The following is a 12673-nucleotide window of genomic DNA, read 5'->3' on the forward strand; positions in this document are numbered from 1 at the left end:
GTCAGAAGAACAGCTCTTGTTAATACAGCTCCCCACCAAAGACCCGGTTATCTAAGGTTTATATAGGAATGCCTAGGTCAGCTGGCAAAATACTGGTCTTCTGCTCCATAAATGCAGAAAAAACGATAACAACAGTGGAAAATTGGAAGTCTGAATTTCAGCTTTCTTAGAAATAACTGCAACCTGACACATTCCATAATATTTAAACAGGGTGGGGGGAGAGATATCATCAAAGATGTTACGTTTAGAGATGACATTGACATGAAGAATAGGTAAATTTTGTTTTTCAGCCACTGGGGAAGCAGACCTCGTAGGAACTCAGAACAAGTAGGAGAAAAGATTTTTTTTTTTAAATTTTTTTTTCCTTGTTCTTTTTCTTTTCAAAGATGAACCTAACTGCACTCAAAGCTTTCGTGGGCTTGCTCTGGAATTGCTGGGTTCTGGTGGGTCACGCACAGGGAGGTTTAGGAGACAATCATGTCCATTCGAGTTTTATTTACAGGAGGCTGCGGAACCATGAGAGAAGGGAGATTCAGAGAGAGATTCTCTCTATCCTGGGTTTACCTCACAGACCCAGACCATTTTCACCAGGAAAGCAGGCTTCTTCTGCACCCCTCTTCATGCTGGACCTGTATAATGCCATGACAAATGAAGAGGATTCTGAGGAGCTGGAGTATTCGCTAAAGGGATCAATGGCAGGGGAGAGCAGAGGGATACGGAAAGGATACCCTGCCTCTCCAAATGGATATTCGCGGAGAATACAATTATCTCGCATGACCCCCCTGACCACACAGAATCCTCCCTTAGCCAGCCTGCACGACACCAACTTTCTGAATGATGCTGACATGGTCATGAGCTTTGTCAATTTAGGTACGTGGAAAATGTTTTTACTTTTTTCTTTGCTTCTGCTCTCTTTGACAAACTGTTAACCTGCTCTTGCGAGGGGCAAACCTCTTGGCCGGATGGTAACCTGTTCTAAAATGGCAGGATTGGGCCCGGGGCTGCTGTGCCACTGGTAAAAGAAAAGTTGTGCTGATGGTAAAGTAGCTACGTTGTAGGTGGCCGTGGAAAGAGATTTTTCTCACTGTTTATATAAAGTCAATTTCTATAACTCCCCTCTGCTGGCTTCTGTTTTCTTTCTTTCATTGATGTAATGAAAATTCTAGCCTTAGGCCAACTAACTCTTTTCCTCTTTTTTTTTTAAATCTCAAAAAATCAAACACTTATGCCTATTGCTCGGTTACTCCCCTCACTGTTTTCCTTAAGGCTCAGGCATGAACAAACATCAGTTGTTAATGTTTTAAAGCCTAAAATGTTATGAAAAGGGAAAAGCTAAGCCATTTCTGGAGAAAAAAAATCTTAGGTTGTTTAGAGGGGTTTTTTTTTTCTGTTGATAAAAGTCAGAGTTTTATTATCTTTTCAGCTGGCTGGCTGGATTTTAAATAATCTGTTGCTGTTTCTTTGTTATTTCTATTTAATAACCTCAGGCTGTCTTTTATTACACTGCCACGGTGCTCAGAGTCTGCAGTGGTTCTTATTTTCTGTGTCATAAATAAATTAAATAACAATCAGAGTATTAAACACCAGATACATGCAAGCAAAGAATGCTTTTGAAACTTATATCAATTCAGACACAAAACCTGATAAAACTTAATTATTTTGGCTTCTGAGTTGAAAAGGCAGTTGCAGATTTTTTTAATAGAAGGCAACTTAAATCTCATTAAGAAGGCGGCAAATAATTCATGAAATGTCTTTACTCTTTTTATAAGTATTCTAAATGCTGCAGAACTCATAAAGCTAGCTAAAAAATATTAAAAAATTAAAAAGCCCCAAACAAATAAACCCTCTAATTTGATCTGAATAGCAAGAGATTTAACTGTAAACTTGAAGTTTCTCAATAAGTTTGTATAAAATCTGATGGGCATTTGCTTTCCAGGATAATCGTTTCTCTGGAAACTTTTTAAACAGCGGCACATGTTCTGAAATACCTTCAGATTATCACACACACTCTGTACCTTTTATGTCTACCAGGTCATTAATCCTTGCTGCAGGATTAAAAATGTTTCCAAACACTAAAATCCTCAACAACTCAAATTTCCAGGAAAATGACACCCTAGAGTTTAGTTGTCATAATAATAAAATTACTTTTCATTAATTATTTGGCAGATCAGGATGTGTTCAGTTCCGGGATCTTTTTCCTTAAGAGTTACATGTCCACAATTCTAAATACATTTGATTGTTGCTCTTGCTCCTGAAATAGCAGACTAGGAAAAAAAAAAAAAAAATCTACATTTTGGAAAATGTGTTCTTCATCCTTAAGAGAGAATTACATATTATCCGTGTATGGCTTTGAAGTTATCATCGTATGCCTCAATTTACCCGGAATATCTGGAGTCAGCTGAATTTAAAATGGCAATATTATAAAGGAAAATAGGAAATGTTCTGATCTCCTAAGGATTAGTCACAGCCCTGATCCTGCAAAAATTTTCCTTGTGTGTGCTGAGAAATGCCCTCAGTAAATATGTCGCAGACCATTTCATAAATGGCTCTGAGGACTATTTACATGGCACCTAGCCTTTGATTTCACAAAACATCTTTGATTTCAAGAGGACTTCTTGCAATGCGTTAGTACAAGTCATTGAAGGCTCAGTGTCAGGTATGTCCTGGCCCTATCCTGCTGTGTTTCCCCAGAAAAATCCCTCTCTGGAAGAGTACAATTTTCCACTGAGTATTTTACCTTGACTGAGAAGTTTCTAATATTTGTCTCGTTTGGTTGAGAAGCCAGGGTTGCCTTAAGACAGTAATTTTGAGAAGTTAAAGCACATCTTTCACCTTATATTTCTGGGAGTCAGATGCTTTATTTTTCCAGCAATTATGATTAATAGATACAGTTAACTTACTTATAAAATAGTACCATGTAAATACAAGGTTTTGTTAGGTCTCTGTAAAATTAAAATTTGTCTCAGCTCTAAGTGGAGCTAAATCCTAATTCACTTCCAGTGCCCTTCCATAGATGTTGGATATTCTGGTTTATCACACATTCCACTGTGTAACATATGTAAGAAATATTGATGACCAATATAGATTAGCTTCAACATTTTTATTAAACAATCCTATGTTTCAGTATAATTAACATAAAAATGAAATAAATCATGGAAACAGGTAACCATTTTATATGATTTATGCAGTATAAGATCATGACAGATGAGGGCAAGTTCTTTTAATGTAAAATGGGGAAAATATGCAGTGATAAGTGAATGCTAACACTGTACCTTAAAATCAATAAATGCTGATGCAGCACAGTAATAACTCAACTGATTTTAGATTTGAAGCCTCAGTCAACTTGCATCAGATTAATCTGCTCTGGAAACAGTGTTCACCATGTTCATACTTGCACACCATTAATTACATAAGGTGTAATTATAAAGCTTTATTAATCATAGTGATATTTTAAATGGAAACTTTTCTATATAATTGTAGCCAGTTAAAATAATTTAAGAACTATATATTAAAACAAGAAATACATAGCCAAGACGTTTGCTAGGAATTATTAAACATAAGATTGAAAAAGGTGAATAAGATTAAAAAAGTAAAGTAAAAAAATAGACAAGGAAAAATAATGTTATATTAAAGAATAATAATTGAAACCTGCATGCTAATTTTGACAAAAATCAACCTGTCAGAGTTGCAAATACCTCACTTTCAAAAACAAATTTTAAAAAATTATCATCAAGGGGACTGCAATTATAATTCTGTCAAGCAACCACGGAGGAAAACAAGACTGCATTTACTTCTCCTGAAGTTAAAATTGTAAACACCTGCTCTTTATATTGGAATTTATACCAGAATTTCCATCTCTTTCTTTCTTGAAAGATACCACAAGACAGAGACTATGCCTTGCCCTGTATGTTGTATAAGACTGTGCATTGGCAGCTCTCCATAAATATTGATGATTGTAACAGAAGAGTTAACCGGGGTTGATCAAGCAGTTCAAAAAATAAATCCTCCATTAAATGCACTCGGGTTTTCAAAGATCTGATTATATCACCTACAAGTTCAAGACTTTGTTCTCCTCACTGGGTATTTTTCTATCCTGTTGTTATATTTTATTATATTGTTGCAAAGCCCTGACTTTTTAGAGTTCTGGCATCTTCTTTTTGGCCAGAGTCCTAAAATGACATACATAGGATACCCTGCTCTTCAGAGAACAGACAAATAATATTCATGTTGTCCTACTCACTTTTCTGCTAACTCAAAATTCAGTTAGGGAAAGACTTTGTTAAGACAAATGTTGGTGTTCCCACTCTTCACCTCTCACCAAAAGAGGGAGATTGAATAAAAAATTATGTACATGACTGAGGCTTGGAGAAACAGCAGCACTTCTATAAACTACTTTTAAACATTTCAAGGACTGAATTTTCCATTAGCATCAAAGTGATCATTAAATCCACTGTACTTAAGTGTTCCTTCTCATGCAATTCAAATTATCTGTATTTTCATTTGTTTACAACATCTGTACATTTTTCTCTAAACAGATTGCTGCATTTTCTAAGCAACTCTGTTTTCTTTCTCTGTATTTTCCTATGAAATGATATGAACTCTTTATAAGATAGGCAATAAATATATACAAGGTTTGTGGCTTTCTGTTATATGTATATTATGTCAAAACTCAAATGTGAGGGTCACCGTAAAGTTTGTGACCCTGACTTATGCATGGTAATTTAAAGAAAGATAGAACATTATGGAGATTTTTTTTAAGTATCTGATGCATCCCAGAAACACACCTTTTCTTCTTTACACACAATATGATTCCACAATCTTAATTATTGCATTACACAAACCACACGCACGGTGATCCGTTCTTAAATCAGACACCAAAATCAAAGGAAATTTTGCCTGTTTGAGGCAGAAAAGACTGTTTATATTTCTCCAGCTTCTCTACCCCATTTGTACACTGTCTTGGAGATTATATTCTTCTTTTTAAACCTGGATCACTAAGCAAATACATAAATTCACAAGATTTAAAGGCTATTGTGTTCATCACAGAATGCTAATGTGGCAGAGAATGACATTTTTTTTTGTACAACTACTTTAAGAAACCTACAGTACATCAATCCACACTGAATCACTGTACAAATATATTTCTGTTGCACACAAAAAGAGAAAGGATTCCTAATTCAGTTTCTACAACCTTCCACTCACAGCTAACATATCATCAGCAAGGGATTGGGAGTGCTAAACTATCAGATGCCAGGAGCTGTGCAAGGGGAGCTGGGTTTGAAGGATAGATGTAAAAAGGCCTCAGAATCATTAACTTCTCTCCTCAGATCTTAGGAATGAGTGCACTTTCTTTCTTTCTTTTCCAGTGGATTTCAGATGTTGTTGTCTTAATTTTAACCTAATGTGAATTTCCTTGGCTGAGGTACAGGTTTAGTCCATAAAATGCAGGCTTCTAATGAAAATATTGACACAGACTTAACTGAAGTGACGGAAATAGTGCTATTATCTTGCCTTGAAAAGAGGGATGCTATTACAGAGATAAAACTTGTTAAATAACAAATAAACCCATGTCTTTGCTTGTGGAATTGGTTCAATACTGAGAAAAAATGAGAAAACATTTGCAAAGGTTTTTTTGAATGGCAACCCAAAGTCAGTAAGATGGCATTTTTCATTGTTAAATGAAATTTAAAGCAAATTAGTTCAAGAGGGTCTCAGTTAATCACCCAATGTAAATCTCATTGACATCTTGAAATTGTAAGTATTTTTCACATAAAATTTTCACCCCCCCAATCAGTGAGCTGAACTAATTCGTTGTGACCAAGGCCTGCAATCAGGCATTAGAAATAACTATTAATGATGAGATAATTTTCTATTATCAAATTAAATATCAACACAACTTTTTGCAAAATTGGTTGGGTTTTTTTGCTAGAACTAAAAGACTTTACCTACAGAATGGCATTCCTTAAAAGTCCTCATACGATCGCTACAATTTATTAGGAAGTTTTAAACAATTTTTGTGTGAAGGCAAAGCAGGTTGTTAGGAATTATTTTTGATTTTGAGCAAGAAATATTCTCAGTATTCCTTTTTGGAATTACACTGCAATTGTTGTTTTATATTGAAATATTTTATATTTCCTTTGAAATCTCTCATGTTACATGAACCTTATGAACTATATTGCTCTACCTCAAAATAGGTTTGTGTGTGATCCATAAATGTCATCTAACAAAATAATGTTTTTATAACTGTCAATTAACTTTTTTGCCAAAGTTAACACTTAAAATCCAAGTAAATTATAGTATCTGCCCAGCCAAAAAAACGTCAAGCTCTCCATTAACTGGGGTATAAAACTGTCTGACTTTCCTTGCCGACAGATTTGAAAGAAATTGCAGATAACTGAAGAGAAACTGATTTAGCAGATGGTTAGACGTGCATGGTGAAAAGCTATATATGTGTATAGGTATATATAAGAATATATATTATTATTAATATTTTTCCCATTGGGAAGAACTGCTGACCCAGTTCCGCTTCTTCTTTAGAAAGCACTCATTTCCAGACTAAACACAGACTTTGGGTGGGGTTGTGGCAATTGTATGTATTGTGCAGTACATATTTTCCCAGGAAAACACAATCTTGTAGTAACTCTGGCTAGCCATGAAGAAGAAAGAGGGAGGCTTGTGGAGGCGTTGCTGCGAGGAGGGTATTACAGGAGGAATCCTTCTGCCATGGACTGGACGGAGAGCCTCTTGGTTCTCTTTCTAAACCGCAGGTTGTTTGCTTAGATAACAGAACACCTTTTGCACATAAGTGACCTCCCATACTTACTGCTTCTGTTGTTATTTTCTGTGAATGTTAAATTATGCAAAGAATTTTGCCATGGCTACCTGCCTACTTACTGCCTGAGTTATGGAGGTAATTATGACACGGGCAGTTCCTTTTTCTCCTCTTTTTAGCCACGGCGGTTCCTTTCAGCTTGCTTTCATAGGTCCACAAACTAATAGAGTTTTGCAGAAAATTGATTGATTACAGTCTGATCATTCTAGGTGTTGTCTGGTGTTTCCACATAGCTGAGAATGAACAGTTTATGAAGTGCCAATTGCAGCCTCCAGCTAAAGAAAGGCTCCCCAGGGCTTCAGGAGAGCTCTGGCTGCTACCAGACTTTATAATTATTTCCCACACTTTTCCCCATCCTCTCCTACTTGTCCTTTCCCTTGTCTCTAACCCCCGCTGGCTAGGCCAGGTCACTGAACTTTAATTTTATGTCAGTGGCATTTGCCTGCAGAAGGGATTAAAAGCCATGGAGCAGTGAGACTAGGCGACAGCATGGGAAATGGAGAGGGAAGGAATGAGAGCAGGCGTGAGAGAAAAATGGCAAGTCACAGACCAGGTCTTACAGGGAGGACAGCCTTCTTCTTCTCAGTAGGCAGCAGCCAATGTGTGGGGCTGGACCCAGGCCTACTGGGCATGGGAAAGGTTGACAACAGAGAAACAGCCACGGCAGGAGCTGGTATTACTGGGAGAGTTTGTCCTGCTGCTCTGTGCCTCACATGTAGTGAAATGTTAGAGTACAGAGAGTATTTCCCACACCAGTAGAGTTAGAAAAGTGGAGGAAAGATCATCTTGCTACAGAGAAGAAGGTGAATACAGGCAGAGAAAGGGCAAACCCAACACAAAAGAGGACAAAACATGATAAACATAGATGATGTGCAAATGCAAGATAAAATTTGTCAAAGCATAAGTTTATTCTAGTGAGCCTTGCAGGTGAAGGGAGCAGTTTTCTTCTCAACACCTTGAAGCAGAGCTACTACCTCAACCTCCACAGACACTTGAATCCCCAGGCAAATTTCCTTGCAGAATAAAACATAGCCTCCCCCCTCCTTCAGTATGTGTATGCAGGGAGTACACAGACGGGCTACTAACATTTGTGGCCATAAATAATATAGAAGCCAGCTTTTAAAAACCGCAGGTTAAAGGATGAGGGCTGCCATGACGCACACAGAGAGGTTGAGATCAGAGAAGCAGCTAAAAGGGGTTGGGAGAAACAATGAATCCCCTTGTTCTGAGTCATATTTATGAGTGCTCCATTGCACCTAAAGTTCATATTTTATTGACTAGGCCATGGGGTTTCCCCATTTGCTCATCTCTTAAAATAACACCCCTGGTTAAAATTTCCAATAAAACACAGAAATGCTACAGCAGGCAGAACTTGTCAATCCTGACAACTACATTATTCAAGTTTGTGGGTGGGGTACACCAAGCAGGAGCTGGTTTGTTTTTTGTACTGAATTATGAATTTGTTTGACTGTAAAACAAGTAAGAGAAGAGAGCTCAATTCTCCTTTCAGAAACTTCACACTATTATTGAGAGATGCTCTGAAAGGTAAATCCAAGTGTTTAGTTCTGAACTCTTTCTGAGCAATAGATGGACAACTTGGCTTTATCTACTTCTGTTATACAATTCAATGACATGTGTGGTGCTTTGCAAGAATGTGGCTTTACTTTTTTCCCCCACTGTCAGTCTGAGCAAGCTGAGATGACAATTATTAATGAGTCAGAGCCTAGAAAATGAATCAGGACAGCCAGTGGTGGCACTTGGGATATATCCACAGTTGACAACCAAGGATTTTGCAGCAGCAAAATTGCACCTAACTCTCTTTGGAGGACAATCTGGAGGAAGTAGGAATTTGAATAGCTGAAATTTCCGTTAGGTTTATCTTTATCTGACTTAGCTGTATTGCCCATTCAGACCCCCATGAGAACCTAGGGGTCTTTTCCAACATCAATGTTTCAGTGATTCTATCCTTTTGTAGACTGTGTCTAGCAAGTTAAATTATTGTTGTTCTAGTTCTCATGTCTTTGACTGTAGTCAAATTAATGAAGTTATATTCATATTATCTGGAAAAAACTGTACCCATAATCCAGAGTAATTACTATAAATTAATAGCAATTGTCTTGGCGTATCCATTTAAAACACCCCTTTATAAAAAGTGAGGGGGAAATATAGGTGGGGTATTCAATTATAAGGAACTACAAAATTATTTCAAAAAGATACAGTGTTGGACTTTTATGATATGGATAATATCAGTTTTGGAGGTATAGGTGTTAAATTCTGTCCTGGCAAACCTAGACTAGAGAAAAGGAAAAAGCAGGGATGTTGAATGATTTATGAGTCTGATTTTGGAGCAGTGGGTAGATGGCACCTGATGGCACCTGGTGCTTGGAGCAGGGAGATTCTAGTGGTGTGGTTTGCAAAAACATTAGCTGGGAAATTAAGAGTGGGCACACAGCAGTGTGGGTGATAAAGCCGTGTGAGCAAGAGCGAGCTCAGTGTACAACTCCATGTCAGCTGTAGTCTTTGTGGTGATTTATGATGGCTGAAATCCAGCCGAAGCATAGCTTTGGGAAGGTTGTTCACAAGGTTACCTCAGGTGGGGTATCTGTCAATAACTGCAAGTCATAACACACTAGTGATCCTGAAGGTTAATCTGCTACTCCTGACTAGGCTATCTTGCGGCCTCACACATGAAATGCTTGCAAGTGTTTTGCAGTGAGTCTGTCAGAGCCCCAGCCTAGTGTAAACCTGAAAGTCAAAGAGTGAAATGTCTGAGCAGCCAAATAGGAAAAACCTGGAGAACCTCAGACAGAGCACGAAAACAGGGTGCCCCTGTTTTCCAATCCACAAAATGCGGATGGGTAAATATTTCTGTGTTCATTTCCACTTCTGTGCACTTCTGTTCTTTGACCTTGAAGAATACTGACTTTAACTTTCTTCTTGAGAAGCTTCATTTTACTCTGGCCGTGTGCTCTGTAAAATATTTTGCTCATAAAAGCCTTGCAACAGCTTGTGTTTCCTCTTGGTGGTCTCAATTGTTATGTTTAAAAGGACTAAAAAAAGCCCTTCTGTACATGCAGCAAGTCTATTTAGTCTCCTTATAACAGACAGTTTTACAAAATAGCGAAAAATAAGAAAAAACACTGGAATTAAAGCACCAAAGCTGAGATTTTTGATTTTGTGCAATGGGTAGACAATGCGTGATTAGTTTAGCCCTTGTTCTCAGAATATAGGCTTGTGCTTCTCTGGGACATGAGTGCATGCGTATCAGTCTATGTGCATGGCTTCATATATGTAATATAGAAAGCATGTAAATCTCTTCAGTTTTAGTCACTGGGATTTTTTCCCCCTTAAATCACAATATTCTTTCCCATCAATACTATGTGGCTGTAGCAGCCCTGACCTTTGAAGCTGCCTGTTTGGGCCACTGTTTATCAGATGACCGTTTGACCTCCTTGTTAATTGTACTTAATTACATCCTGTTGTAACATTTTGAAATAAGGAGGAGAGTTTATGGACCAGTTCCAAAGAGCTGAAGACTAAAACAGCAGCAGAATTCAGTGGTATGAGGTGCCGAGTAATCTCATAGTCAGTAAGAGCTGTGCCTTGTCTAGTTGATTGCAAAATTGGATCCTTAAGCTGTTCCTTATCCATTTAGGATCCCTGGTACTCCTGAGAATAAAATCACACAATTTTCTTTGTTTCTAGAAGGGCTTCTCCTCTTTGTCTCAGGTTGGAGGTTTTTGCAAAGAGATCAAGGAAGGAATGAAAGGCCTATCAACCATACTGTCAGGCTGAAGTTCACATGTGATGATTCAGAAGAGACAAACCCCTGTTGCCACAAGTGTTCTATCTCTCTGCGGTTTTCCAAATCTTCAGAGTTCCTTACGCTTCCCTAGAACTGCCAGTTCCCATGAGCATTTGGGAGTTGTACGATATTTGCTATGCGATTGTCTCTGCTCTGGTGATTTATGGTCACATCTAAGGTTTTGGTAAAGACCAGTGATTATCCCCTGTAGTTGCAGAAAAACAGAAATGAAAACAAATCAGCATCCAGAAACAGATGCAGTTCTTGAAAACGGGCACTCTAAAGGCTCAGAAAGGAACTTCAAATGCTTCTTACTCTATAATGCTTTTCATACAGCTGATGGCTTTTGAAATACATGGGGTTGACTGTGCTGCTTTTCACAAGGCAAAATAATACACTTCCAATTTTATTTCATTAAAACACTGATAATTAGACTTATTGGAGAATGAAGTGCTGTGAAGAATTAATTGTCCGTAGTAATAAATTACACATAATTATGGCATTATTGTAAATTGTTTATCACCCAGCATGAGTCATATTTTAGATAAAAAAGAAAAATTACTTGGTGCTTCTCTGTGAGATTCTAGACTATTGATTTTTAACCACAAGGGTCTTTGAAAAGTAATATTTTTTTATCACTTCTGAAACTACTGAACTATAAATCATGTTTACAGAGGGTAGATATCACAATGAGGTCACATTTACAGGGAGATTAATTTATATATAGAATCATAGCATGTGTTGGGTTGGAAGGGACCTTTAAAGGTCATCTAGTCCATACCCCCCCCCGGCAGTAAGCAGGGACATCTTTGCTAAATCAGATTGCTCAGAGCCCCATCAAGCCTGACCTTGAATATCTCCAGGGATATCTTGAATATCCTCCACTATGATCTCTCCAGGCAACCTGTTCCAGTAATCTACCACCCTCATATTGAAGAACTTTTTCCTAATATTCAACCTAAATCTCCCTTTTTCTAGTTTAAAACCATTACCCATCATCCCATTGCTCCATGGCCTCATGAACAGTTCTTCCTCAGCTTTCTTATGGGCACCTTTTAGGTATTGGAAGGCTGCTATAAGTTCTCCCTGGATTCTTCTTTTCTCCAAGGTGAACAAGCCCAACTCTCTCAGCCTGTCTTCATAGGAGAGGTGGTCCAGCCCTCTGATTATTTTTGTGGCCCTCCTCTGGACACACTCCAACAGGTTCATGTCCTTCTTATGTTGAGGGCTCCAAAGCTGGACACAGTATTCCAGATGAGATCTCACTAGAGCAGAATAGAGGGGCAGAATCACCTCTCTCTAACTGCTGGCCACACTTCTTTTGATATAAAAGATTTAATGTAAGTAAATATATTAATTTAAAACATATATTAATATACATATGTATTTTTATACAGGTGTAGTAATAGAAAATCCAGATACAGCTTATGCTATAGAATGAATACTAACTAGATGTTTATGCTGAAATTCACTGGATCAAAATGGAGGGAATATTAGTGAGATTAACAATATATTGTCCCCATTATGCTTTCTCAGCAGTTGTGGTTTACTTTCTCCATATTTGTATGTATTTCTCAGAAACAGAGAAATACATATTTGTATGTATTTCTCAAAAACAGAGAAATACAAAGGTTATGCTTACTAGCATATGTATGTGAACAGGAGAGACCTAACGTAAAAGGGGCTCATCACAAAACTCCAATCAAACTGGAACACGGGTGAACTGAAACCTTGGCTCTACAAGCACAAGTTATGACCTGTTCATCCGGTGCTTACATTGCTACCTACTGATGTGCAGGGATGAATCTTCTTTTATTAGCATTATATCACCTTGGGTCAATGAGATTTACTGTGGATAAACCATTCTGCTTCATCTTGCTCTTCGTCAAGGAGTTTGCTCTCATCAAAGAAGGAATGAAAGCAAGCGCCAAGAAGAAGACACTGTGATGCTTCCAGTTTTGGAGATGGGCAACAGATGGTTCCAAATAACCTAAAAAAGAAAACCAGGCCTATCACCAAAGATTAGAGCAGTAGTT

The 12673-nt window shown here is 37.8% G+C and overlaps 1 protein-coding gene across 2 annotated transcripts in view; it reads left to right on the forward strand.

Annotated features, from left to right (window-relative positions):
• Window positions 1-386: 386 nt before the first annotated feature.
• BMP5 (bone morphogenetic protein 5) overlaps window positions 387-12673 on the forward strand; it is a gene marked incomplete at both ends in the record, with an annotated part of 51973 nt that continues 39686 nt past the window's right edge. For both annotated transcript variants that reach the window (XM_084261822.1, XM_084261823.1), the window contains one exon: window positions 387-870. In XM_084261822.1, the coding sequence (XP_084117948.1) occupies window positions 387-870 (484 nt within the window). The remainder of the gene's footprint in view (window positions 871-12673) is intronic.

This window comes from Gallinula chloropus (genome assembly GCF_964237585.1).
Source record: "Gallinula chloropus genome assembly, chromosome: 3".
In the NCBI taxonomy this organism is placed as follows: Eukaryota; Metazoa; Chordata; class Aves; order Gruiformes; family Rallidae; genus Gallinula; species Gallinula chloropus.